A 27,514-nucleotide genomic window follows, 5' to 3' on the forward strand; every position below is an offset into this window, starting at 1 on the left:
AGAGGGTTGTGGCCCACAGAGGCAGAGCCCAACAGGCAGCACCCCTCCCGCACCTGCCCCCAGCTGCGAGCTGCAGGATGCGGTCAGGAGAGGAAACAGGGCCTCCGGCTCCGAGTCATTCTGGGGTTTCCAAAAAGCTCCTTGCTGAGGGCACTGACGGGGCACTGTCTGGGCCACTGAGAATCGACTCATTCACCTCATCCAGCCCATGGAGGAAGGAGAGGGGGAGGGGAGGATAGACAAGGTGAGCCCATCGTCTGCTAGGCCCCGGGGCTGCCTGAGTCAGCAGCACCCATGGGCAGGGAGAGGCCTGGGGTGAGTCCCCCATCCTGGTGTGTGTGGGAGGGCTGCTGGCAGTGCAGACAGACAGCTGCCCAGCCATCATGAGGCTTTCAGAAGCCAAGCTATGGAGATCCTAGCTTGTTCCTCTTTCTCCCCTCTAGGGAGAACTCAGAGAGCTTTCCCCAAGACCCCTCCACCACTTCTCAGGAACCACCACCTGACAGAGATGAGTTGCTGCCCCTTCAGCCCAAGTGAGGAGAGAAATGTACTGGGGACTTGAGGGCCTCTCCCAATTTGCACTCCTTCCCTTCCTTCCATAGTCTGAACCAGTCTGTTCCCAGGGAGCGTAGAGACATTTTTCTTGACTCCTTTTGAATTAAAAAAAAAAATTTTAATGTTTATTTTTGAGAGAGACAGAGCATGAGCAGGGGAGGGGGAGGGGTAGAGAGGGAGGGAGACACAGAATCCGAAACAGTCTCCAGGCTCTGAGCGAGCTGTCAGCACAGAGCCCAATGCGGGGCTCGAACCCACAAACTGGGAGATCATGACCTGAGTCACAGTTGGACACTTAACCCAGCTGAGCCACCCAGGCGCCCCTTGATTGCTTTTGAATTTTTAATTAAAAAATGTTTTTAAAATCTGTACAAATCACATTTCACATAAACATTTGGATTTCCCGCATTTGCTTTTAAAATAGAAGCCCTTTGCTTGTGAAAACGTTCCCAGTGACAACTGCCTTTGAGACAGAGCCTCAGTGTTGGAATGTGCCATAGTCTCTGCCTTTCTGTGTCCCCCTCCAGCCACAATACATGCTAAGGCCAAGGTACAACTTGTAATGGGACAAATGAAATACGTCCGTGTTGGAGCCAGAATCCTTCCATCTGACATACTTCATTCCTTCACTTTATCTGATAGGCCTTAAGTGTTTGACGTTTTACAACCACCAGTTTAGGGCTATGGAAATAGAAAGATCTATCTTCCAATCCTACATCAGTCATTTACTGGTTGTGTGGCTTTGGGGCGCCTGGGTGGCTCAGTTGGTAGGGCGTCCAACTTCGGCTCAGGTCATGGTCTCACGGTTCGTAGGTTTGGGCCCTGTGTCAGGCTCTGCACTGACAGCTCGGAGCTTGGAGCCTTCTTCAGATTCTGTGTCTTCCTCTCTCTCTGTGCCCACACTGCTTGTGCTCTGTCTGTCTGTCTCTCTCTCTCTCAAAAATAAAATAAAAATTCTAAACATAAAACAGGAAGCCATCAAAATCCTAGAGGAGGAAGCAGGCAAAAACCTCTTTGACCTCAGCCACAGCAACCTCTCACTCAACACATCCCTGGAAGCAAGGAAAACAGAAGTAAAAATGAACTATGGGACCTCATCAAAATAAAAAGGTTCTGCACCGCGAAGGAAACAATCAGCAAAACTAAAAGGCAACTGATGGAATGAGAGAAGATATTTGCAAATGACATATCATATAAAGGGTTATTACCCAAAATCTATAAAGAACTTATCAAACTCAACACCCAAAAAACAATCCAGTGAATAAATTGGCAAAAGACATGAATAGACACTTCTCCAAAAAAGACATCCAGGTGGCTAACAGACACATGAAAAAATGTTCACTATCACTTATCATCAGGGAAATACAAATTAAAACCACAATGAGATACCACCTCACACCAGTCAGAGTGGCTAACATTAACAACTCAGGCAACGACACATGTTGGCGAGCATGTGGAGAAAGAGGATCCCTTTTGCACTGTTGGTGCAAATGCAAACTGGTGCAGCCACTCTGGAAAACAGTATGGAGACTCCTCAAAAAATTAAAAATAGAACTACACTATGACCTAGCAAATGCACTACTAGGTACTTATCCAAGGATACAAGTGTGCTGTTTTGAAGAGGCACATGCACCCCAATGTTTATAGCAGCACTACGGACAATTGCCAAAGTATGGAAAGAGCCCAAATGTCCACTGATGGATGAACAGATAAAGAAGATGGTGTATGTGTGTGTGTGTGTGTGTGTGTGTGTGTCTACACACACACACACACACACACACACACACACAATGGAGTATTACTCAGCAATCAAAAAGAATGAAATCTTGCCATTTGCAACTACGTGGGTAGAACTAGTGGGTATTAGGCTAAGTGAAATCGGTTAATCAGAGAAAAATAAATATCATATGATTTCACTCATATGTGGAATTTAAGATACTAAACAGATGAACATAAGGGAAGGGAAGCAAAAATAATACAAAACATAAGAGACTCTTAAATATAAAGAACAAACTGAGGGTTGCTGGAGGGCTTGTAAGTGGAGGGATAGGCTAAGTGGGGGAGGGGCATTAAGGAGGACACTTGTAGGGGTGAGAAATGGGTGTTATACATAGGGGATGAATCACTGGGTTCTACTCCTGAAAGCTTATTGCACTATATGCAAACTAACTGGATGTAAATAAAATATATATATAAATGTAGATATATATATATATAACTTAACTGGTTGTGTGGCTTTAACACAATTACTTAGCTTCTCTAGGCTTCAGTTCCCTTATCTCTAAATGAAGATAATAGTATTGCTACAAATCCCAAGCTATAAACTCAGGTTTGCAAGGTACACAGATCATTTCTTTTTTTTTTTTTAATTTTTAACGTTTCTTTTAAAATTTATTATTGAGAAACAGAGAGAGACAGAGCATGAGTGCTGGAGGGGCAGAGAGAGAGAGGGAGACACAGAATCTGAAGCAGGCTCCAGGCTCTGAGCTGTCAGCACAGAGCCCAACACAGGGCTCAAACTCACAAACTGCAAGATCATGACCTGAGCCAAAGTCGGATGCTTAACTGACTGAGCCACCCAGGTGCCCCAATCATTTCTTTTCTTTTAAATCAATTTTAATCTGTTCTGGGGCTGCTGGGATGGCAAAAACAGCTACTTTCTCCAGCAGAATCCTGAAGGTTTAGCGGTCACCACAAAGCAGGGTAAGGGCGGACCTCTAGATGCTCTATCCCCCAGGGACCTCTTTTTTTTTTTTTTAATGTTTATTCTTTTTGAGAGAAAGAGACAGAGAACAAGCAGGGGAGGGGCAGAAAGAGGGAGACACAGAGTCGGAAGCAGGCTCCAGGCTCTGAGCTGTCAGCACAGAGCCTGACGTGGGGCTCGAACCCACACACCTCGAGATCCTCACCTGAGCTGAAGTCAGTCGCTTAACCGACTGAGCCACCCAGGGACCCCGTCCCCCTGGCCCCAGTCTGTCCTCCTGCTTCCTGGACATGTGCGGAGCAAGAATATGTTGAGGCTAGAAACTTGGGGCCCAGCGTCCCACCTCCCAGCCCTGCTGAGGTCTTGTTGCCTCTGGAGGGCACTGCATGAAGGTCCTTGCTGCTCAGGACACACGCTATTTTCTTTCACACTCTCGGGCCATCACACCTCTTTTTCCTGGCTCTCGAAAGCCACCTCACTGCCTTTGCCCCTGGGGACCCCTGGCATTGTCTCAGTAGGCTTAGTTAGGACTAAGGCCTTTGGGAAGCTTCTGCTTTCCACCCACTGAAAAGGTAGGGGTGAATGAGAAGGGAGAAGGAATGTGAATCAATATTTCAGCAAATTGTCCCATTGCATGAGTAATAATAATAATGTTTACCTTCAGTGGCACTTTCCCCTCTGTCTACCCCTTAAATGTTCCCACATTCCTCCCCTCCCCTGTCTTGTTCTCATTGTATATACCCTTCCTTCCTGGATAATCTCACCTAGTCCCAGAGCTGCAAGTCTGTAGTGGCTCCCAAGCCCCCTTCTCCAAACTTCCTGGGGCTTCAGAGCTCCAGCCAGGCTGCTTACTGGACATTGCCTTCAATGCCCTCAAGGTGAACACATCTTACACTGAACCCTCAAGCTAAAAACCTGGGAACCCCTCATCTCTTTCCTCTTTCTTCCTGCCATGTCTGTAGTCATTCAATTGTGAAGTCAGGCCAGGTCTACCTCCTAAAAAGCTGTTTCTGAACACTCCCCATTTCATTCGCTCATTCAACAAAGTGATCTAAAACTGAGTCTGCCTCGGTGCTCGATTGCCAGTTTTCAGTACTGTGAGGGATAATTTTACGTGTCAACTTCGCTAGGCCCGTGGTACCCAGATATTCGGTCAACCATTATTCTAGATGTTTCTGTGAAGGTGTATTTATTTTTATATTTTTCAAAGATTTTAGTTTTAGGTCATCTCTACATCCAAGGTAGGGCTTGAACTTACAAGCCCGGGACCAAGAGTTGCACACTCTCTCGAATGAGCCAGCCAGGTGACCCTCTGTGAAAGTATTTTAAATTTTTTTTAAGTTTATTTAAGAGAGAGAGAGAGGGAGAGAGCTAGCACAAGCGGGGGGAGGGGCAGGGAGAAGGAGAGACAGAATCCGAAGCAGACTCTGCACTATCAGTGCAGAGCGGGATGGATGTGGAGCTCAACTCACGAACCACCGTGAGATCGTGACCTGAGCCAAGATCCAGAGTCAGATGCTTAACCGACTGTGCCACCCAGGTGCCCCTGCGAAGGTACTTTTAAATGACATTAACGCTTAAACAGTAGACTGAGTAAAAGAGATTATCCTCCATAATGTGGGTGGGCCTCGTCCAATCAGTTGAAGGTATGAGTAGAAAAAAGACTGACCTCTGATGAAGAAGGAATTCTGCAAGCAGACTGCCTCTGCACTTGAACTGCTATCTTCTCCAGGTCTCTAGCATGTCAGGCCACCCTGCAGATTTCGGACTTGTCAGCATTTCCAATGGCACGAAACAATTCCTTCAAATAAATCTCTCTCTCCATTTCTCCCGCTCTCATATATATTATATACATATAACCTATTGCTTCAGGAGCAAGGTTCTGGAGAACCTTGACTAATACAATTAGCTTCTCTTCAGTTTCAAGATAAAACTCTTAAATCCTTAGTTAGCCCACAAGGCTCTTCGGTCCACTTAGCTCATGGAGTTCCTTCGTACAAATGAGAAAAAGTCACTGCCTCTAGGCGGGGCACAAGGGTTGGTGGTGCTCTCACTCACTAAGGTGAGTCCTCCCTCAGTATGGTGGAGACCTGGACAACCGTACAGAGCGGCCCTGCTTCCGGATGAGCTTCTCTGTCTGCCGCTTCAGCCTCATCCGTGCTGTCCTTTCCCTTCCTTCTCATCCTACACCCTAAGTTCCGGCAGCTCTCTGCCTCTCTGCTTTTGTGCATCCTGTCACTGCTGCCTCCAGATCCTTCTTCTTCCTCCCCAGGTCCCTTGACCACTGCCTTCTCCCGCCAGACTCTGCGACCCTCAGCCTGGCGCAGCCGTGTGCACGGCCTCTCTCTCTCTCTCTGCCCTGAGTTCTAGCTCTTACTCCACTGATGCTATTGGTACTTGATTACTCGCCTAGACTGGGGAATCATCCAGGGAAGAATTTGAACTTTGATCCACCGTGCTGGGCACTAGTAGGTGCTCAATAAATTTCTTCCACAAATGAAAACAGGTAAATGTGAGTGGCGAATGAATGGAGGGAGGGAGGGCCCCAGGCTGGCGGTAGTTAACAGGAGGCGCTCACCGGGACTGGATCCTTTCCTTGCCCCGGAGTTCAGCCAGCCGGCGCCCGGGAGGAGGACTGGGCTCGGGCCGCAGGAGGGGGAGGCAATTCCAGCCGCGCCAGCGCGCGGTGGCTCTGCAGCCGGCGCGGTGCACAGCGAGGGGGCAGGGGACTCGAGAGGAGGGGGAAGGGGCTTGCGGGGGAGGGGCGCGGCGCCCTCTCGCCGGCTCCTCTCATTCTTTCACCCCGGGGTCTCCAGGAATGGAAACGGCCCCCGGCCAGGCCGGAGCGCGCGGATGAAAGGCGGCGCTCGGACGCAGAGAGGAGCCTCCTCCCGCCGGGGCGGAGGAAACTGGCAGCGCCGGGGGTGTCCCGCCACGCCGGCGTCCCAAAGCGGGAGAAGGGGGCGGCCCCGCCCCTCGGACCGGGGTCCCCAAAGGACACCCGTTCTTGCTGGCATGTACCACCCCGACATGGGGCCCCGCCCCGACTCTTGGATCGGAATCTCGAATCCCTTCTTGCGTCTTTCCCCTCTTTCTTCTGGGCCTTGGTATGCCCCAGGGGACAGATGTCTTGGGATCTTTAACATTTGGGATGCTGCAAATGCCGAAGTTAAATGAAATACCTCCCGGGAGGGAAGGCCGGGAGGGGAGTCGGGGAGAGAGAAGATGGCCTGGACACACAGGTCCTGAAGCTGCGAGGCAGGAACTGGGGGCGCGGGGACAGGCGGGCGGCGCCAGACCTCCATGGGACAGGTAAGGGGGAAAACTTAGGGGGACGCAGCGCGGGTGAACTGGGGGGTTCAGGCTCCCAAACCCACGGTCTATGGCCTTAGCGGAGCTGGCCCTACCAGGAATGGAGTAATTTACAAAGGGGGTGGGAATTCCAGGTTCCTACCCAAAGTGCACATTTCCGACTCCTCAAACCTTCTCCTTCGACCTTCCCCACGCCTGTGGATCCCCTGGCCAGGTTCCGGGAAGCCAGAAAGCAGCCAAACAAAAGAAGCAAAGTCTCGGGCCGCCTGGATGCGGAGGGGCGCGGTGGGGGAGGGGAGCAGGGTGGACCGGACAAAGGGGCTTTTTAAGGAAAGCCCAGAGGTCTGATTTCAGGGCGCATTCCAGGCTAGAGCCCACTCCACCGTCGCTTGCTGGAGGCGAACACCTTCCCCAGCGGGCACGGAGAAGAGTGGAGAAAGAAAACAGTTAAGGAACCCCCTTCCACCCGCCTTGGCCTTGAGGGTCCCGGGCTATTTCCCTTCTTTCTGCACTGTGGGTTGGCCTCGGCGGCTGACCATTGACTCCTTAATTCATTAAGTGGGATTTTAGGAGTGCCTGAGACTGTTCTTTGCTGGGTGCTGGAAGCAATGTGAAGAGGGTAGGAGGAGGCTCTTGCTTTAAAGAACTTCCAATCTCGTGTATCAGAAGAAACTTAAAGAAGGGACTTTTTAAAACTGTTGAAGTGGATGGCTTACAGAGAGTGGAAGTTTCCTGTCGCAGGACTTCTCCTTGGGGAGTGAAAACCCTAAAGAGATACAGTTTTCTCCTTTGAACAAATTCCAAGTAGTCTAACTCTATTCAAGGACACTCCACTTCCTCACCAACTGGTGGTCTTGGTGTTGATGCTTTGGGGTTTGGAGCAGGGCACTGATCTGAGAACCCTGATCCCCTAGGCCAGCTGGGAGCAGGGCAATGAACCCCAGGCAGTTCCCGGGGTGCTCACCTCCCTTTTGATATTTTGAGTTGAGTGGCCTGGCAGACAGTGAGATCCAACCCATCAGATCTGGGGTTCTTGGGAGAGTTGGTTGGCTAGTCGCATTCCAGACCTCCCATTCTGCTGGGTCAGGAAATGCTGGATGTGAGTTTGAGGGAGCAGGGCGTTTTTGAGAATTCCAGAGGATCAATGCAGAGAGTTGATTATCTGTTTTTTTCTCCTCTGATCCCAGAGATGGGAGATTTACCTGATAGTGGGGTTCTTAACTGGGTCCTGGGCACCAAAGCATCTGTGGATAGAATTCAGAGGGTTTGTGAACTTAGATGGGGAAAAATAACTTTATTTCACACCAACCTTTAACAAAACTTCAGCACTGCCTTCAATCATGAAGAAACCATTGGCAGTAGCTGTGGCTTCGCCGTTGATAGAATTCAGATAGTTTAGCATCACCGTTGCAGTTATTCTGTCTTGAAATATTGCTTACAGTCGTCACTTCCATGAAACCACCCACTGCTAAATCCCATTTAACGTTAATGAGTATTGCATATTACTATGTTTTTGTTTTTAGAACTGCATTCCAATGTAATTCGTTCTCCTAGTGATTCCCTTTTCATTTCATTTTGTTCATTAAAAAACATGCCATCAACTGGTTCTAGAAATTTCCAACACCCCCCACCTGGAGCTGGGGGATGGGCAAGGTGGAGGAAGGGGACCAGTTCCACTCAGAGGCGATCTCTCTCTGTTTGTCCTCTTTGGAAGAATGTGACAAGCCAATAGGGGGATGGGAAGGGCTACAGGCTCTTTGGGGCCCTGCAGCCACAGCCGCAGCCACAGCCGTAGCCACAGCCGTAGCCTCAGCTATAGCCTCAGCCTCAGCCTCAGCCTCAGCCTCAGCCTCAGCCTGGGGAGAGAAGGAAGCGGGCAGCCTGGAGGACTCTGGGGCTAGCACTGTTTGGAAAGAGGGTGTGTCTAGGATGTGAAGGTGAGCTGGGTATGTGTGTAGGGACTGTGGGTGATGCGGGTGAAGGGGACCAGGTGGACAGGAACTCTGTCGGTGACACAGCTGTGCTCTACAGGAGACGCTTGGTGGAGCGCACTTCTATCATCCCAGCCCTGGGGAATGGGCAAGGGGATGTGGTTTGGAGATGGGGCTGGGGAGGGGAGCAATCCAGAGAGATGTTGAGGTGCTGCTACCCCAGCATGAAGGGACACAGGGGGAGTATACGAGTGGGAGAAAGGGAAGAGGCAGGATGAAGCCTTGAGGGGTGTGGTCCTTAATCTGGAGCACGCCTGTGTGTTTTCATGTGTAGCAACAGGTAGCCTTAGCCCTTCCCCCAATGAAATGGACTGAATTCTAAACAGTATTGGGTTTGTGTGAGGATCAGCGGGGTGGGAGACCTGGAGCCTTATTTTCTGTAGAAAACGAGTTCCATTTCGGTCCCTGGCCCCTCATGTTTGGGGAGTGGGTTTAGAGCCTGGGGTCCAGTGGCTGTCCTGTGGAGTAGAGGACAGGACTGGGGTTCAGCTTAGTGCGCCGTGGACCCTGTTGAGAGATGGATGTAAGCAATAAATACATGATGATCCTTAATGATCCTGGGACAAAATGACTAGAATGAAAAGAGAGACCACTCTTGCTTTCTTGAGGACCCTAGAGCCTTCCCACATGGACTTCCATAGTTACTGCCTTGCCTGAAATTTCTTTAAACCTGATTTGAGAGACAAAACTCAGGCCTTGGTTTCCATGACTGTGTATGGAAAGGACAATGACCTAGTCTTGTCATTTTGTCAGTTTCTTGTTGGTATTCCCCATGGACAGTGGATTCACCCGCTTCTGGGGGTCACGCATGCCTTGATCTCTCTCCTCGCTAGGGAGACGCAGGGCTAGGAGAGCCATTGTGCACCTTACAGCTCACCACGTTGCATCGGAGTCCCTTAAGGCCATGAAGACATGACCCCTGTTGCCTTTTTCTGGGGGTTCCTCCATGGGGAGCCCCTTTCTCCCTACTCACCCCGCCCCCGGAAGTGTAGAGGCCCAGGAGCTGCCTGCTGGCAACAGCCACAGCAGGATTAGTTCAGGGAAGGACTTGCTCACCTGCTCCTCCCCTATGACTCAAGTCATAACAAGTAACCTGGTTCCCCTGGCCCGGCAGGCAGCCTAGGAGGAAAGGCAGGCAGGCCAGCAGGCGGGCCCAGAGGGAGGGGCGGCCATCGGCAGCGTCGAGTGAGTACAGAGCTGGAGCCAGGTCAGAGAGAGAGTACAGGGAGGCTGGCCTGTGGCCTGAGACACCCTGAGGCGACATGCGACACCCCACGGCCCCCTGACCTGGGAACAGAGGGTGTTTCTCGGAATCCTGGACTAAACCCCAGAAGCAGGTGAGAGCAGGGCAGGGTGGAACGGGTCTTCGGGGCCAAGGGCAGACCGGCCCGGGAGTGGGGGGAGCCCCTGCAGTATCCCTCACCGCCACCTCCTCCTCCTTGTGTCTGGGGCATGGGATGATAGGGGGTGCCGGTGGGCCCAGATGGGGAGCCTCTTGCTGTAGTTTGGCTACAGTATTGCTGTAGTGCCCAGGCCTTAGTCTCCGCAGGAGGAAGAGGCCCAGGACCTGGCCTGGGGACACGTTCGTGATGGAGGAGGGACGCTGCGCTTGTGTTTCCCTTCTTCCCTCTGTGCCTCTTCTTTCCTCTTCTGCCTTTTTCTGGGGACATTGTCCAGTTGGGCGGACTGCTTCTTAGGACCTGGGGCCTGCCGCTTGGGGTGGAGGGTCTGGAGGGCAGGGAGAGATTCCTGTGTTGGGAAGGGGTTGGGCATGTTCCCTGAACTGCCCTTATCTGAAAGCGATGCCTTAACCATCTACGCCTGGGCCTGCGTGCTGGTGGAGGCGGGCTCCCGGGACGGGGTCCTCACAGCCGGGAGGGCTGCCTTGGCAGGGCACACGAGGGTGACCGCTACATGGCTGTGTGGGGTCTCTGCTCAGCTCGATATTACCCACGAGGCCCAGACTCTGAGAGGGGAGCCGGAAAGGGCCTTCCCTGGACACTGTCTAGTCTTTGTGTCTGCGAGGCCAGGAGGCCAGCGAGGCCAGGTGACTTACTCAGGCTTGAGTCTCCCAACTTCAGGTCCTGTGCCCTTTGCTTTGCTCGGAGCTGTGAGTTAGCCCAGAGCATGCCCAGCATCAGACTGGGGCCACCGTGAATGCCAGGGCCTCGCCCTTGACCCTGGCAGTGAACACTGGAGGAGAGGGGGTGTGCCGAGGGGGCTCTCCTCTCGTATCCACCCCCCTGTCCGCGTAACCCTGTATACTGCAACACTCAAGGAGGAAAGCAGGGGCTGAGTTATCACAACTTGCCAAGGCAACGCCTTCGTGGTTAATAATTAATTAGCAAGTGTGACTAATTAATGGCTTCTCTCTCACATTACCTCTTCTCTTGTCCAAAGCAGAACACTCACCGTGCTAGCTGAGACAGCCTTGCTTCCTAGCTCTGCCTGGGCTCTGGCCCTGGCTTCTGGAGAAGGTCAGAGGCTGCCCGAAGCGGGTGGGAGGCGGGTGCCCCTCTCTCCAGCTCTCATCCCTAGGTAGGATGGAGGTTGGAGAGGGACGGGCCATGCAGAGGTAGCTCTCACGCTAACTACTCTGTTCTGGGTTTCTAGAACATGGGCCGGTCTCTCTCTTTAGCATATTTGCAAAGGCCCTACAGAAACGTGCCTTTCTTTCTTCCTTCCTTCCTTCCTTTCTTTTTTTCTTTCTTTCTTTCTTTCATCCAATCATCCACTCTCCAGACTTTCTGGGAAAACTGAAATTTCAAAGTTGTTTTCAGGGCTACTTTTTTATTGTTATTGCCCATGGTGCTTTGCTGGGCTATTTATGGAGGTCTATGAAAGCATTCCATGGGTCCTTCACGTCCAGTCTCGAGAGGCAGAGGTCCTACTGGGCACCTGTCTGTGCAAAGTCCCTTCTCCCTCTCCTCGCCTTGCTTTGTGCCCAGCTTTCCCAACGCCGACTTCCCTCTGCAGTTGGCTGGTGGTGGAGGGGTGGAGCCCACCTCCTCCACCCTGTGGCCCTGTGCCTTGGGGAGGCAGGATAAGCTCCAGACAGAAACTCAGAAGGACTTCTGGACTGTTGCTCAATGGGCTGACTCAGTGAGGAGGTGGCTCTCTTTCCAGACCGCCTGCCTGGGCTCCGCCCGCCCCTCCCCACCCCTGCTCCAGCCAACAGCTGCCAGACCCCCCAGCCAGCTGAGACCCTGACCAGGGGCATGGGCTCGGCCAGGAGCAGGTGTTGTTTTGGTGACTGGTGGTGCCCAGCTGGGCCGACACACGCTGAGATTGTACCCGGGCCACCCAAGTGCTCCAGGGAGGCAGAGGAGTGGGTGGCCTTCTTGTCCTCAGGTGGCTTCCACTCTAGACACACAGCCCCTCCCCCCACGCCGTGACCCTGACGCATGCACACACTGGGACTCCTCTGGCCGTGGGGGATGGGGGATCTCGGCCTACTCCTCCTTGAGGATCTCCTAGACATAGTGACTTAGGAATTATTCCAGAACTTTGGGACAGCTCTCCAGCACCTGCGTTGGGATGCCTCCCCTGATCCAAAGAGCAGGGCAGCCTGGGCTTTGAGGACCTGAGAGCAGGGGCTTGGGTGGGTACCCAGTGCCCAGCCAGTTCTGAAGTGCTGTCACCCACTGGGGCAGGGGAATAGGCCTCACAGGTTCTGGGTTCTCAAGCTGAGGAAGACAGCTTCCCCCTCCTGCTTTCCTTTCCTCCTTGCTTTGTCCTCCCACCCATTTTTCATCCTTTTCCTTTTCATTCTCTTTCTTCTCTTTTTCTGGTCCTTCTCCCCAGTCTCAGTGGTCACTGTGGCCACCACTGCTGTTGACTCTCTTGGGATTAGAGGCCCTTCTCAGAAGGAGACAGCAGGAGGCTAGGGGGGGCCCAGAGAGCCCACCGAGAGCAGCTTTGCTGGTGAGGCCCAGAGAGCCTTCTCTGCGGCACCCCCAGAGCTGAGAACCCCCCCATGCCAGACTGTCCTGGAAGCACGGGCCTCGCTTCCACTCCCCCTGCCCGCATACATCTGATCCTTAAGCTCTGTTTGGAACCAAGGGGTTTCACTTGTATCTTTTTGTTGTTGTTGTTCTCTTAAAAGCTGGGGAAACTGCAGGCCACCGACACATCCTGGCTCAGGTTGGGAACGGTGTCACCCCTCCCTACTCTGTGCCCCCTCCTCCCAGAAATCCACCATGGAGAGTAAGGATGAGGTCAGTGACACCGACAGCGGCATCATCCTGCAGTCTGGTGAGTGGCCTGGGGAATCCCGCCGTGGGGGCCACAGCCCTGCCTCTCCGAGGCCGCAGGCCCTGGGGCTGGCCAGGCTGAGAGGCTGGAAGACGAGTATGGGGAGGGTGGGAGGGGGTGGGAGAGGCCTCTGCTGGGGGCTAAATACTAGAGGGAGTGCAGTTTTCCTGGAAGGCCTGGCCTGGAGGTGTGATCCTATCTGGAACAGGGCTCTCCCTGGCCCTAGTGATTACTAAGATGTAGAAAAATCTTATCTGGCTGGTGGAAAGGTCCGGTCACTTGGGTTGGTCTGAGTCTGTGGGCCTGGTCTGGTCCTGACAGAAGAGAAGAAAGAAGCATGTGTGTGAATGAGAGAGAGAGAAAGAGAGAAAGGAGAAGGAGGAGGCGGCAGAAGTGAACTGTATGGGTGGAGGGTGGGAAGGGCAAGGAGGGAGCTCTGACCAGTAGCCCTCCCACCACCCGCAGACGGCCGGGTGAGGCGGCCCTTCCCTTTGAGCTGTCATGTTGCCACCTCGGACAGCCGGGAGATGTGGTGTTCGTGGTTATGACACAGGCCGCGACACCTGTGATCTGCGGGCAGCCATGAGGCTGTGTGTGTGTGTGTGTGTGTGTGTGTGTGTGTGTGTGTACACACACACCCACCCCTTGCCTGGGGTAGTTAATGAGTGTCTGAGAGGCGCTTTACCCACCTCGGCTTCCCTGAGCCAGTGACCTACCCCCCACCCCCGACCCCAGGCCCCGACAGCCCGGTGTCCCCGGTGAAGGAGCTGACCCACGCGGTGCGCAAGCAGCAGAGGGCCCTAGAAGAGCGGCTGGAGGCGCGCCTGGAGGAGCTGAAGAGACTCTGCCTCAGGGAGGCGGTGAGAGCCCCAGCTGGCCCCCAGTCCTCCCCCCCCCCAACAACTCGGGCTTAGCCTGAGGAGACCCAGAGCCACATTTTGGGATGTTGTGGCTGAAGGAAGAGAACCCCGTTTGTGAGAGAATTCTGGAAATCAGATGGGGATGTGGTGCTTGGAGTCCCTGTGTATGCAGCATTTGACCTGGGCCCTGGGCAGCCCTGAGGGAAGGAAGTAGCTCAGGCGGTGGCCCCAGACACGAGGAGGGAAAGACAGGGTGCAGAGAGGTGCATGAGGGAATGTAACCAAGGCCAGAGGAGATCTCTGGAAGAGGTGAGCAAAAAGGTGGAAGGGGAAGAGGAGGGAATATGGAGGGTGCCCTGAAGAGGCCAGTGAGAGGCCCTGGGGGACGGGTGGGGTGGGGGGGACAGGGGCCTCTGGGGAAGAATGGGCACAGGCAAAGTGGGGACTGGCTACTCTTGGTTGGCCAGGGGCTGGGCAAGTGGAAAGGGCCTGGCTGACCGTGCTTCTCCTGCAGGAGCTGACGGGTATCTTGCCAGCAGAGTATCCCCTCAAACCTGGGGAAAAGGCCCCCAAGGTCCGCCGCAGGATCGGAGCAGCTTATAAACTGGATGAGCGGGCCTTACATAGAGAGGTGAGGCACCTCAGGGGGCTGCCTCGCACCCCACGAGTGTCGATCCCTGAGCCAAGGAATTCTGGAAATTCAAGCCCTCGCCATCTGAAGGGGCAGCTTCTGAGGCACAGCACCCTCACCTGGTATTTGGCAATCTCCACTCCATCCCATCACACCCTGTCAGGGTGCCCGGCTGCGTGTGGGTGAGGGGCACCCACTAACATGGAGCCCAGTGCCCATGGGGAAGGTGTGCCACCACAGGAACCGGGAGAGCTGGGGACTCCAGAGGCGACACTGGGTCTGGTCGCCAGCAGGCAGAGGATCAGTTAAGAGCTCGAGCACCAGCCCAGAGAGGCACTGGCCTGTTTAAACAGGTTATTCTGGCCCCAGGGCTGTCCTCTTTCTCAGCGTGGAAAGCAGGTGGTGAGGGGGTGGCTCAGGCCCTGGGATCCCTTCCCCAAGCCGCGAAAGGCAGCAGGTTTCCCCTGGGCTCGCCTGCCCGGCCCTTGGGGTCAGGAGGGAGGAGTCCCACGCTGGCGCCTGCTGGGCCCTGCTCAGTGGGCCTCCACCTCCCCGGCTTGGGGTCTGTCAGGGCCGTCCTCTGGGTCCCCAGGGCCACTGAGCCGCCTGCCTGTCCCCCTCCCCAGGACCCCCTTAGCAGCCTGGAGCGCGAGCTGGCCCTGCAGCTGCAGATCGCCGAGGCAGCCCGCCGCCTGTGCCGCGAAGGGAACCTCAGCAGGCAGGCCCGGCGGCAGCGAAAACACGCCGTGCTGCAGGAGGAGAAGAAGCTGAGGGAGCTGGAGCGCTGCCTGGGGGAGCAGCGGCGTGCCAGTGCACCCCCTCCCGCCGCTGCCCTGCCGCTGGGCCGAGGTGAGCCGGTCCTTCCCCCCTCCCCCCAGAGAGTCCCGCCCGGGCCATGCGGGCCTTGTGTGAGCTTAGGTGAGACAGCAGATGTCATGGTCCCGGGGCCACTGCCTTCGCCTTCATGCCCAGCCATGTGTTTAATGTTCCAGATTGGCTTTAGCTGGGAAGCCTGCTTCCTGGGTCCACCTCTACCCCATCCCGACCCTCTGCCGTGGCGTGGCAAAGGGCTTCTCCCTCTCCCCCAGTCTCCTTAGAGAGCATTCCATGCCTCCCAGGTCTTCCTCAAAGCCCACTGCCCTCACGGCCTTCCAGGCAGAAGGGTGCTGCCCAGGCTGACTTCGAGCTCATTCCCAGTGTCTTCTCAGCTGCAGTAGCCAGGCCCACCTTCCTGCTTTCCAGGCCCCGGGGGCTGGCTTCTGCTCAGGAAGTGTGAGGCTTATGCGAGCCTTGAGCTGATGTGCTGTCCCCTGGCCTGAGTAAGGCTGCTCGGGGGCCTGCTGCTGCTATTCATAACTGCGCCCCAAATTCTTTCAGGGCCCCGTGGCTACTGATGGGATGCTTAGGTTGAAATCCAGCACCACCAGGGCCACACCCCACCATCCCTAAAGTATCTTGAACCACCCTGGTCAAGAGGAATCCCTCCGCTTCTGTTCTCTGCTCTTACTGTGCCTCTAGTCTAGTCCCTGAGCCCCATGGCCCAGGGACCTGGGGCTGTGGGGCACCTAGAAAGTCATCCCTGCCCAGGCCCTGCCATTATTGGGACACTCGTGCATCCAGCTTGGGTTACCGTCCAACAAGTGATTCTGAGCCCTCGGGTGGGGCTGCTTTTCCCTCTCCTGACCCAAACCCAGCTTGTCAAATCCACTTGCAGCCCTCCCTTCTAGTTCTTGGGGCATCATGCCTGTGGCTTGCCTCAACCCCTGGCCTCCCATGGGGCCCAGCTGGAGGGGAGGGAACTGGGGTAGGGACAGGAGGGGTGGGCTGGGGCAGACCTGGAGACCAAGGTCTCTGTCAGTCAGGGCCTGGGGAATTGCTTCCTTCTCCCACACCCTCCAGCTCCTACCCCTGCACCGTGGGTTGGCTTTTTACTGAGTCTGCTCTCCTCTCCTGGTTGGGGACGCTTCTATTTAGAACCCCCGTGCCCAGTGGCCCATGCTGTAGACAAAGGGACTCTCCTAGTACAGATCTCGAGAGTTCCCATTGCCACACATCGTCTGTAATGTAGGTGAGAAAGGGTGTGACCAGACACCTCCCAGGTGACCTCCAGCAGAAGCAGAGCGTGAGGGAGGAGGTGCCTCCATGTGACAGTTGACCCAGTAAACACAGGAGATGGTGCACCTGACATAGGCTGAGACGGCCAGACTTCTGTGGGCCGACTGGCTCTGGCCTGGCCTGGCTACGCGACAATGCTCCTGGTCTCCAAGGCTCGGATGGAAAAGGATTCTCCATCCTCCCTCCACTCTGATAGGGTCCCCAGGGCTCAAGCCCCCCTTCAAAGGCAGCCACTGACTTGGGCGTGGAAGTCCCTAAGGGCTTACCTGCTCTACTGGTGGGGAGCCAACAGGGAAGTGAGAAGCACCGCTGTCCCAATTTGACTCAGTCTGTCCTGTGTCCCCTCCTGTCCCCTACTGCTCAGCAGTCACCTGTGCTCACGAGCCTGCAGATGTTGGGGTGGCTGAGGTTGTGGGGGGATGTCACACTGCTGCCGCTGTTGTGACCGATGGTGCTTCTTGTTGGGGGTGGGAGCGGGTCAGGACATGCCTGGGGCTTTGGTTAACCTTCCACGGGAGCCAGGCACTTCTGAAACCTCGGGGCACTCAGCTCAGGTGAAGACAGAGCTGTAGAGAATAAACCCGGTGTGGCAGCTGCCTTTCACCACCCAGATCAGAGAAAAAGATGCCGCACTCTCCACCTCCAGACCCTGTCTCGACGGTGGGCCTGAGGTCCTGGGTTCTAATGTTCTGCCTTGGGAGCACAGGAGGAAGCAGCTCGAGACCAGTGAATCCTTCCCTGTGGCTCCTTGGCCCAGCTGTGCTTTCCTTAGAAGGAGGAAGTAGAAAGGGATTAATAATTAGTTAGTAGCTGAAAGGTGTTTTGAATTAAAAAGAAAAAAGCAAACAAGAAAACAAAAAGGAAAAGCCACCCAGCACCCCCCTTGGTCTCCACACAAGGCTTATTCAATTTAGCATAATTACTAATTATGCCAGGTGGGAGTAATTAGCTAGTACCCTGCAGGTGGCAGGGAGCAGTCAGGTGTTACAGTAATTCACCACAGTGAATTTGATGAGCAATCCCCCTGCCCCCCCTCGCCCCTTCCATGAAACACACCTCTCATTTTAGTAGATGCTCAGAATACGTTTGTTGACTGACAATACCTGCCTTTAGCAATGTCATCTTCTAGCAATTCTGTGATGATGGAAATGTTCTATATCTATGCTGTCTACAGTAGCCGCTAGAGCATGTGAAATGTGCCTGGGGTGACTGAGGAACTGCATTTTAAATTTTATTCCATTTTAATTAACATAACCCCGTGCAGCTAGTGGCGAACCACTGAACAGTGCGCCCTTTGAGAATGCTCAGGGTTTGTGGGTCTGATCTCTATGGTCACCTCCTCACCTGAGGGGGGGTCCGGCTGCCAGTGCTGGACTGAGGGCAGGGTGAGATTGATCCGGGGCTGGATTGGGGCTGTGTGGCTGAGATGGTGAGTGGTTCTCAGGAACAGCTGTGTTTGGCTGGCAGACAGATGTGCTCCATCCATGTCTTAATTCTACAAAAGCAGTGGGGTCTCCAGATTACCCCCTTTGCATTGCACTTTTTTAGCCAATGAATCTCTGACCTGTTTGTTTTTATGAAGATTAGGGATGATAGGAGTGGGCACCTGGGTGGCTCAGTTGGTTAGGCATCCGACTTCGGCTCAGATCATGAACTCACAGTTTGTGGGTTCGAGCCCTGCATTGGGATCTGTGCTGACAGCTCAGAGCCTGAAGCCTGCTTCAGTTTCTGTGCCTCCCTCTCTCTCTCTCTGCCTCTCCCCTGCTCACACTCTGTCTCTGTCTCTCTCTCAAATACAAATAAGCATTAAAATTTTTAAAAAAAGATTAGGAATGATGGAAGATGATGTCTTTCTTCCCAGACCATATAGTCAAACCAAAACATAGCTAACCCCAGCTGCATCATGGAACCATGATAGTAACAGTCCCACAATTTTTTTTCAAATTGACATCTGTCTGTGAGAAAGAAAACTCTATTCTCCAGGGTTTTGTAAAAGATCAGAAGCAGAGAACCAGAATTCAGTAAAAGGGTGTATCCTCACTTGAACCCCAAAGCAAAGGCTAGTAGGAGCCAAGCACAGCATGAGCTACTGGCTGCTTGGGAGTTGGCCCAGCCCTTTGGGCAGTATGCCCTACGTGGTTTTAGGAACCACTCTGGGTAGAATTTTTTAATTCATTTAAGTTGTGGAGCAAAGGTTGACAAACTTTTGTAGAGGCTCTGACAGTAAATATTTTAGGATTCATGGGCTATAAGGTCTCTGTCACAACTACTCAACTCTGCCTTTGTAGTGCAAAAGCAGCCAGACATTATGTAAATAAATCTGTGGCTGTGTTTCAATAAAACTTTATTTATAAAAACAGTTGGTTAACTGGATTTGGCCCAAGGGCCCGTAATTGACCAGTCCTGTCATAAAGGATTTTAAGATGGCTGGAATTATTTAATTTTCTTAGAACTTTCTGTCTAATGACTTACACATTAGATGCTAGCTAATAGGAGAGCCGATAAATGGTAGGTGGCAATGACAAACCAGACTCTGGTCAGACTGTCTGGGTATGAATTCTGACTCAATCACCTTTTGGTGGATTGGCCTAAGTCATGTTGCTCAATTCCTCCAAGTCTTGGTTTTCTTAGGTGCTACATGATAATAATAGTGTTTAACTTACATGGCGGTTATGACGACATGAGTTAATATATTAAAGTACTTAGAAAAGTATTGGTACAACAGAAATATTAGCTATTGTTAATTTCCCCTGATCATTGTTATCAAACATAGTTGAAAACACTTTGTGAATTCCATCCAAGTCAGTGGAGTATTCTCAGGGTCTGAAGGTTTCAGTTTGTTCAAGGGCAATGGTAAATATAAGTTCCCTCTGATTTCCTGGGTCACAGCTATGCCATGCAGAAATGTCATACTCCCATTTCCTTCAGGTGACTTACCATATCACTGATCGAAGAACCTTCCTTATTCAGCCAAACCACTGTGAATTGATCCCACAGCCCCACAGCTCAAATTGCCACTTTGCATCGCCCTTGGTACTGGTAATGCAGGGCTTCTCAGATTTGGGGTCTTTGAGTTGAGTTGTATTTATGATTTCAGAAGACTATAGAATAAAGTTAGGAAAATTATTTCCACCCCCAAAGACCTTCCAGAATGACACTTTGTCTTTCCCTTCCACTGCTAGGAAACCCAGTCAGAAAAAGTCCTGGCTTTTTTTTTTTTTTTTTTTTTTTTTTGACAATGGGGAAACTGAGGCCTAGAGCATTGAAAAGGCTTAATGGCTTAATCAAGGTTGCGTAGCTAATGGAAGAGCTAGGATTGAAATCAGGCTTCCTCTTCTCCTAACTTCTGATTTTTTTCCACTTCTGAGTAATAAATTTATATCCAATATAGTATTTAGTACACATTTGGTATTCCCTGATAAGGAATGCTATCAGGAAGTGGGTGGGGTCAATACTGCTGGGAAAGCCAGAGTTATGTGTTGATTTCCTCAGCTCTTTCTCTCCTCACCTTTTCTCTCCTCTTTGGCTTTTCCAGAGCTCAGTGCCTCAGATGACAGCTCTCTGTCAGATGGGCTGCTCCTGGAGGAAGGTGAGAGGGGTAGTTTAAGGCCTATTGTCAGGACGGGGCTCCTACAGGAAGACAGTGGGGCTTTGGCAGAGTTTACTAGGGCCGGCTTCAAATGGGGAGTGGAGACTTAGTGAACCAGTGAAGGCAGGAGTCCAGGCTGGGCTCCAGGTCTCTGCTCCTACTTGATGCTAATTTTTATGTGCCCCTGCACATGTTCATTTGAGCATGGGGATGCACTGACCCTTTACCATTCAAGAAGCTCGATCATTTTGACAGGGAAGGAACAGGTGAATTCTAGCAGAGCCTATGGGCTCTGGGGGTCCCTGCCTTTGCCCTGGGACCCTAAGAGCCATCTGGCCACAATCCTTGCCCTTTTTGAATAGAGGAAGGAAACACCGTCCATAGATTAAGAACCCTGTTTATAAACCCTAAGGATCCTGAGGATCAAGATGGACCAAGAGGGTAGCACAGTCCTATGTAGGGGACTATGGCCAGGTCAATAAGGAAATAGTGCACCTGGGCACGGTGTGAACAAGAAAAATACGTAAGTGGAAAGGTATGATACTAGGAGCAAAGGTTAGAAGGTGGAATGATGTGAGCTAAGAAGAATCAATCTGGGGAAGTTTCTGGAAGGAGGCAGGTGTAAAATAGAGCTGTGGTGACGAAGTCCCAAAGGAGAGGAAAACAGTTTTGAGGATCTGGACCCGGAGCCACAGCCTGGAACAGCCAGATAAGCAGCCATGGGAGGGCGAGAGAGGCGTGGGCCACAGAGGTTTCCTAGCCACTGCCTTCACCAGATTTCTTTCACTCCCCACAGAGGAATCCCAAGTGCCAAAACCTCCCCCAGGATCCCCAGTTCCACCTTCCCGGCCTCTCCCGCCTCAGAGCCTGGAGGGGCTACAGCCAGCAGGACCAGAGACTGGGGGCCTGGAGCGGGCCCCCATCCAGAACAGTCCCTGGAAGGAGACCAGCCTGGACCACCCCTATGAGAAGCCCAGAAAGTCTTCTGAACCCAACAGCGAGTCCAGGTCAGGACGGGGAGGAAGGGGAGGGCTGGGAGTAGGTGGGAGCTGTGCTCGGGCAGGGGTAGGGGGCGGGGGGATGGGGTACAGGCAGTGCAAGGCGTGGGAGACTGCCCCTCTCCTTAACTGTGTGATGGGGAGACATGTGAGTTTTGGGGCCCCCGTCCACTGGGCCCCCTTCCTCTGCCCAACTTGAGGCCCTCAATGGAGGCATTCTTGCCACTGACCTGCCCCCAATTCTTCTGCAGCAGCCCCGCCACCACGCCACAGGACAGGCCCAGCGCCTCCAGCCTATGGCTGCTGGAGCCCGCCTCCTACCACGTGGTTCCCGTCCGCAGTGTTCCTGGCCAGCGGCAGGGCCGCACCAGTGCCCCGGCCACCCCTGAGATGCAGGGAAGAAGGGGCCAGTCCCAGTCTCTGAGGTAAGAGACAGGTCACCCCAGAGATGCATGAGGAGGGGAGACCCACTATTGAGAGCTTACATTTTGAGGGTGGTGGCTTCTAGGATATAAGTGGGACCGGAGGACGCGTGGCTAGTGTTATGGCTTCTCCATCCCTTCTTGGGACTTCTCTCAATAGAGGCTTTGCCACAACCAGCAAAACCAGAGGCAAGTCACTCGTGAAGCAAGCTGTTTTCTGCACAACCCAATTCAAGTTTTCTCCCCTTAGCCATATTCTCTCATGGCAAGAGAATATATGCCTTGGTAGATACTTTTGCAATTGTTGAAGATTGTTTTATTATTTTTAAATTTATATATATATATAATACATAAATATATAAAAATAAACATATAATTATAATATAAATATATAAATAAATATAAAACTATGTTATAGGGGCACCTGGGTGGCTTAGTCGGTTGGGCGTCCGACTTTCACTTAGGTCATGATCTCGCGGTTCGTGGGTTCGAGCCCCGCGTCGGGCTCTGTGCTGACTGCCAGCTCAGAGCCTGGAGCCTGTTTCAGTCTGTGACTCCCTCTCTCTCTGACCCTCCCCTGCTCACGCTGTCTCTCTCTCTCTCCTAGAAAAAAAAAACAAAAAACAACAAAAAAACTATGTTATATATATTATCATGATTATTATAATTTACCGTTGTACTGACAGCGAATGGTTCACTTTCTCAATTGATGTGCAGTCGATTCTCATTATTTGTGGTAGTTTGATGTCCTGTGAAGTCGCTGCAGACAGTGAGGTAGCAATACTGAAACAGTGCTCCCGGGGAAAACACAGGGTGAGGCTACTGAGAGCTTCTGGTCACAACAACCGATCAATCCATAACTTTGTTTTATGTGTGTTTCTGTTTAAAGACATCTTATTTAATATATATTGTTGACTCATTAACATTGAACTCCTGGCCAATGGCATGATAACTCTGCCCAAATAAAACTCACCTCCTCCATATATTCTACAGAAGGCACCTTCATGGCCTTCCCACCATTAGGAACACCGGGCAGCATTTCAGCACTATGCTTAGGGGCCATTTTGAACAGTGAAGTCACTAAGAAAAAGCACAAAAATGCAAAACACGTGAGACTAAATAGACCGTGGCAAGGATACTTGTTTATAGTATGAAAGCCGAAATGAGAAGTCATTGCCTTGTTCAGTCCCAGCTGGGAATGTGCCTATTGGGCATTTCAAAGTGTCACCATTCTGTGTGCATGTCCGCAATGACCGCAAAAGCATTGTGAGTGTTGGCTTTGAGATTACGAATACATTTTAACCATGGGGGAATTTGTAAATACAGAATCTACAAATTTGTATGTTACTTGCCAAGTGCTTTACTGATATTCTTGGTGATAGTTTCAGTGACAGAGTTATGACAGGCCCTGTCAGCTACACCCCACGGAAGCCCTGGGCACCACTGCTGGGCTCTTCTGTCCATTTAACTTCGCTCATCAGGCAGCACTGGACTGGGTGCAGCCTGGGACAACTGCTCTCAAGTCAAGCAGTGAATTTTATATTTTACAGACTTCCAGGGCTATTTCACAAACAGTGCCTTTGTGCAGCCTGGGAAAAGGCGCCCCCTCTGGGCAGACACAGCTCCACCACAGTGGGGAGTGTTAAGTGTTAAGACCACCTTAACAGTGGGGGCTGGGCTTCGGCCCCTCCCCATGCTGGGCTGCTCCCTGGTGGAGGGTGAACCTGCATGTAGCCACCGTATGGTAGTTCAGTAGCACCACAGGAACAGCATGCCACACAGTACATGGCTTAGGTGACAGAGATTTATGGTCTCATGGTTCTGGAGGCTGGAAGTTCAAGCTCAGGGTAGGGCTGGTTTCTTCTAAGGCTTCTCCTTGGCTTGGGCATGGCCATCCACTTCCTTCACATGCTCTGTACCCCATGACAGCTTTACAGGTCCAGCTTAAGACACCTGACCACGAAGTGCACTGAGTGTCATGCGGCTGAACACAGGGTCACTAAAGCAGCTGAAAATAGGTCACGTGGCTGGGGCACACTTGCCACAAAGCCCGGAAGTGTGAATGAAGCAGGAGGGATATGTTGAATGGCATGCCAGGCCCGGAGGGTGTCTGAGTGTTTCCGGGGGGGGGGAGGGGGCGGCGGGTAGGTTTGCAGAGGGTCTGCCTCACCTGTTTATCTTCACCCTCCAAGGCCCAGGGGACTAAATCCAGCCTCCCTGACTCAGTGCATCTCCCCTTCACCCCCCTCAGGATGGATTCCTTCCGGGCGGGTCCCGAGGGCCGAGGCCGCAGCGCCTTCCCCCGCCGCCGCCCCACCCACTACACGGTGACTGTGCCCGACTCCTGCTTCCCCCCCAGCAAGCCCCCGCTGCCCCACCCCGCCTACCACTCCTGCTCGGAAGACAGCGGCTCCGACGTCTCCAGCATCTCGCACCCCACGTCGCCGGGCAGCAGCAGCCCCGACATCTCCTTCCTGCGGCCCCTGTCCCCGCCTGAGCCGCCCCGCCACCGCGGGGCCTGGGTCCCAGCCGGCGCGCACTACGCCAAGCTGCTGCCGCCGTCCGGGCGCTACGTGCTGGTGGCCGAGAGCCACCTGCCGCCGCCCGGCGAGTGGGAGCTGGGCCGCGCCGCCTACGAGGAGGACGCGGCTGCGCTGCGCTGGCAGCTGCTGGTGGCCTCCCGCAGCCGCCTGGTGCGGACGCCCTCCCTGAAGGACAGCCCCGCCGGCCGCGCGCTCAGCAAGGCGGCCGTGTCGGAGGAGCTCAAGTCGTGGCACGAGCGTGCGCGCCTCCGCAGCGGCCGCCCGCACTCGCTCGACCGCCAGGGCGCTTTCCGCGTCCGGAGCCTGCCCCCCGGGAGAGAGGGGCGAGCGCCTGCTCCCCGGACACAGGTATGGGTGGCTCGGGGCGGGGGGGGGGGGGGGGGGGGGGGGGGGGGGTGGTCACGGGGCCTTCCAGAGGGTCCGAGAGCAGAGAGCTATGATGCCACTAGACTGAAGGCCGCGCAGTCCCCTGCTGGGAAGGACGGGCCACAGAACGTTTAGTCCTGGTTTTGGGAGGCACTTGTCACTCAATCCCACCCCCGCAACCCCGCTGCCAATTTTGCCTCTAGCTCAAGAGCTCTTACCCACCTACACTGGTGGAGGGAATCCTGGAAGAGAGCAGAGACTCTTCCTCACCGGCTCCACAGAGGATCCACAAAGCAGATATAAGCCTGTAGTCAGAAGCAGAAGTCCATCCGATTAACCCCCAAATTTCCTGAAGGCTCAGGACAAAGGGAGAGTCTGGACATGGGTTTGCAGAAGCCAAGACCTGTGATTGCCTGTGGGTTCACGTCCCCTCTGACAGCCCTCCCCGCTCAGGGCTGAGAAGCAGGGTGGCTAATGGTTAAGTGCACAAACTCTGAAGCCAGACTAGGGGGGTTCAAATCTCAGCCCTGCTCCTTGGAAGTGACATTAATGATTGGATGACCATCTATCTCAGGGCCATGAACTTTAAATGAGTTATTATGTGTAAAATCAGGATAGCGTAGAGTATGTACTAGTAAGTGTATTCTTATCACTCAGGGACCAGATGTAGCACTCTGACATGAGGTAAGGCTGCCCACTCTGGTTTCAGTGACCCAGTTTCTTCATTCTGGAAGTAAGGATAACACATGAGTCCTGTGTTCTTCCTCCCTGGCATGGAGGGCTCTGCAGGCTCCAGAAGTTACCAACAGGCTGCTTCTTTGAGACCCAAGATTCCTAGCAGGCCCAGCTGCACGTCCCTCCCCCACCCACCAGGTCTCTGGGCTGCAGCTGGCATCCTGGCCTGGCAGCAGCCTGGCCCGGGTCCCAGGCCGCACCCTCCAGCTGACGTGCTTTTGCTTTTCCCTTCCTGCCAGCTTGGACCTGTCCTCAGACCAGGCCCAGCCCATCCCAACCTGTCAGGCAGGGAGGGTGACAAGAAACGAGACCAGGAAATGTGGGGAGGAGGAGGTCAGGGCACCTGGCACACCCCAAAGAAAGTGGAGTGGAAAATGGATAAAGGGTGATCACTGGGGGACATAGAACCTCCTGGAAAGACAGGGGCAGCATGGCTGGGCCCTTGTAGCTGCCAGTCAGTGTCCTTAAGGGAAAGGGATGGTGTGCCTGTGTTTGCTGTTTGGACATTTCTACTTGATTTGCTTACAGGTCTTTCCTTTCTCCCTGACCCTGGCAGGTAACCACAGTGTATGTGCCCCGGAGATCGCCCGAAGGGGCCCCCGTGCAAGTCTTTGTGCCTGAGAATGGCGAGATCGTCAGCCAGGTGTAACCAAGGCCAGGTGTCACCGTGTGTCCTGAATGCCTCGGCCTGGCTGCCGGAAAAGACTGTTTCACAGCGGGGCTGGAGCCGACACCTCCCAGCCTTGAGTGCCTTCTTCAGCTCCTTTACCCCGTCGCAGGTCGATGACCTGGAGCTGAGCCTTTTTTTTTTTTTTTTAATGCCTTTTGTTCAGAAACCCTCGTCTTAGGATTTATATTGTGATTTGTCCTCAAGATCCCTATAATATGATGATGCTTTCTTCCCCAGAGCTTGGTCTCCTGGACTTGAGGCTTTGCCTGTCTGACTGACAGCATTTGTCTCCTTCTGCAAGACAAGCGGCAGGGGACACATGGAGCAGAGAGGGCCATGTCGGGATTCCTCAGCCTCTTCTCTGGCTCAAAGCGCGTCCCCGGAGAACAGCTCCTGTCTCACTGCAGTGCGCCTCACCACCCCCACTTCCCAGCTGCCTGGGTACTGCAGGGGTGCCTGGCAGGGGGAGAGTCTTCCACCTTGATAACGTGCTCTGTGATGCACATGCGAAGTGTAGGTTGAAGATCATACGCCCTGGTGGGGTGCTGTCTCCACAGCCCTGCTGTGTCCCTCCCCTCGTAACCCCCCTCTGTAGGGGCCCCGGTCACTCACCGTGGGCTCTGCGCGCCCTGTGGGCTCCCACATCTACTCAGACCTCTGAGCCTTGCGTTCGAGGCTTCACCAGATTGTAGCATTAGGAGGTCCAGGACAGGGGCTGGCCTGCAGTGGCATTTGGTGGCGCACTTGACCACCTTCTGCCACCCTCGTGAGAGCTTGAAATCCCACCCATTTCTCTATCATCTTTTCATTAGAGTCCTACAAAGGAAAACCTTCCAGATAGCTTCAGAAAGGCAGCACTCTTGTGGCCTGATTTCTAGGAGGGGTGGGGTCCCTGCCCCTTCTACTCCTCACCCGGCTGTGCCTCTGCTCTTGAGACTGGATTGCCCTGAAAGAGGGCAAGTCTTTATTTTTACAAATATAGAAATACTCACTCTTAGGGGCGTTCGTTAATTGTCCCATGTGCTGAGACTTGAGCAGGCGTGAGCACTGCCTGTGTGAAAACCATCTGATAGTCCCTGGTTCTCATCCCAGGGCCTTCGTGCTTCCTGGTCAGATACTCAGATCTCCTGCCTCAAGGAGGAAGCACAGAGCTGAGGCTCGGTGGGGTTAGGGAGAACGGAGTTCTGATCCTGCCCATGCAGACCCTTTTCCCCTCTGAGTGGCCTGGACTTGGACAGAAACTACAAATACAGCTTAAACCCCCAATAACTTTGATGCCCGACCCCAGAGAAACACAGTTCTCCCCACCAGACAGAAGACAGTGTAGCTGACTGCACAAGTGTGCCGAGGGAGGAACTTAGGCGGCCTGTCATAAGGATCTGGGGATGGAGAGGAGAGCCTGAGGGGAAGCACCTGCATTTCTGTCACTGTCCTCTTACCACATCATGCAGCTCCCTCCTTTTTGGGTGGACTCTGGCCCCATTCTGTTCAAACGTCCTACTTTGGATGCTGTTTTCTCTTCCATTTTATCTCTGAGCCCCTGTCCCTGGTATACAGCGGTGTGTCCTCCCGGGAGCCCAGAGCTCCCTAGGCTGAGCCAGGGGATAGCCCAGCACCCCCACACATACATGTCCTTAACGTTAACTTATTGATCCTGTGTAATGCCTGGTGCAGTTGCAGAGTGGCTGTGTACTTGGCTGCGGGGCTCGAACTGTGTGGGTTTTAGTGCCAAATATGTCAATAAAGTCTGTTCTTTGTGATTGGCCTGA

At 53.4% G+C, this 27,514-nt stretch overlaps 1 protein-coding gene across 3 annotated transcripts; it reads left to right on the forward strand.

Moving 5' to 3' along the window:
• The first annotated feature begins 5,743 nt into the window (after nucleotides 1–5,743).
• Nucleotides 5,744–27,514, forward strand: INAVA (innate immunity activator). 3 transcript variants are annotated; one of them, XM_039227431.1, is made up of 10 exons: nucleotides 5,744–5,765; nucleotides 12,668–12,816; nucleotides 13,552–13,676; nucleotides 14,191–14,307; nucleotides 14,934–15,156; nucleotides 19,958–20,011; nucleotides 20,808–21,018; nucleotides 21,261–21,434; nucleotides 23,683–24,322; nucleotides 25,632–27,514. In XM_039227431.1, the coding sequence occupies exons 2-10, from the start codon at nucleotides 12,762–12,764 to the stop codon at nucleotides 25,722–25,724; spliced, it is 1,692 nt and encodes a 563-aa protein (XP_039083362.1). In that variant the 5' UTR covers nucleotides 5,744–5,765; nucleotides 12,668–12,761; the 3' UTR covers nucleotides 25,725–27,514. The 3 variants fall into 3 exon arrangements, with proteins under 3 accessions (XP_039083362.1, XP_039083360.1, XP_039083361.1); XM_039227429.1 differs by lacking the exon at nucleotides 5,744–5,765 and adding an exon at nucleotides 6,396–6,571; XM_039227430.1 differs by lacking the exon at nucleotides 5,744–5,765 and adding an exon at nucleotides 9,772–9,899.

The sequence above is a fragment of the Hyaena hyaena genome, unplaced genomic scaffold, assembly GCF_003009895.1.
Source record: "Hyaena hyaena isolate Hyena2069 unplaced genomic scaffold, ASM300989v1 scaffold_28, whole genome shotgun sequence".
Lineage (NCBI taxonomy): Eukaryota > Metazoa > Chordata > Mammalia > Carnivora > Hyaenidae > Hyaena > Hyaena hyaena.

Excerpts from the sequence above, each read along its gene's own strand:
- INAVA (XM_039227429.1), top strand. The coding sequence starts at position 6,411 with ATGCTGCAAATGCCGAAGTTAAATGAAATACCTCCCGGGAGGGAAGGC. Across the intron at positions 13,677-14,190 it reads GACTCTGCCTCAGGGAGGCG|GAGCTGACGGGTATCTTGCC; the intron begins GTGAGAGCCCCA and ends CTTCTCCTGCAG. Across the intron at positions 14,308-14,933 it reads AGCGGGCCTTACATAGAGAG|GACCCCCTTAGCAGCCTGGA; the intron begins GTGAGGCACCTC and ends CCCCCTCCCCAG.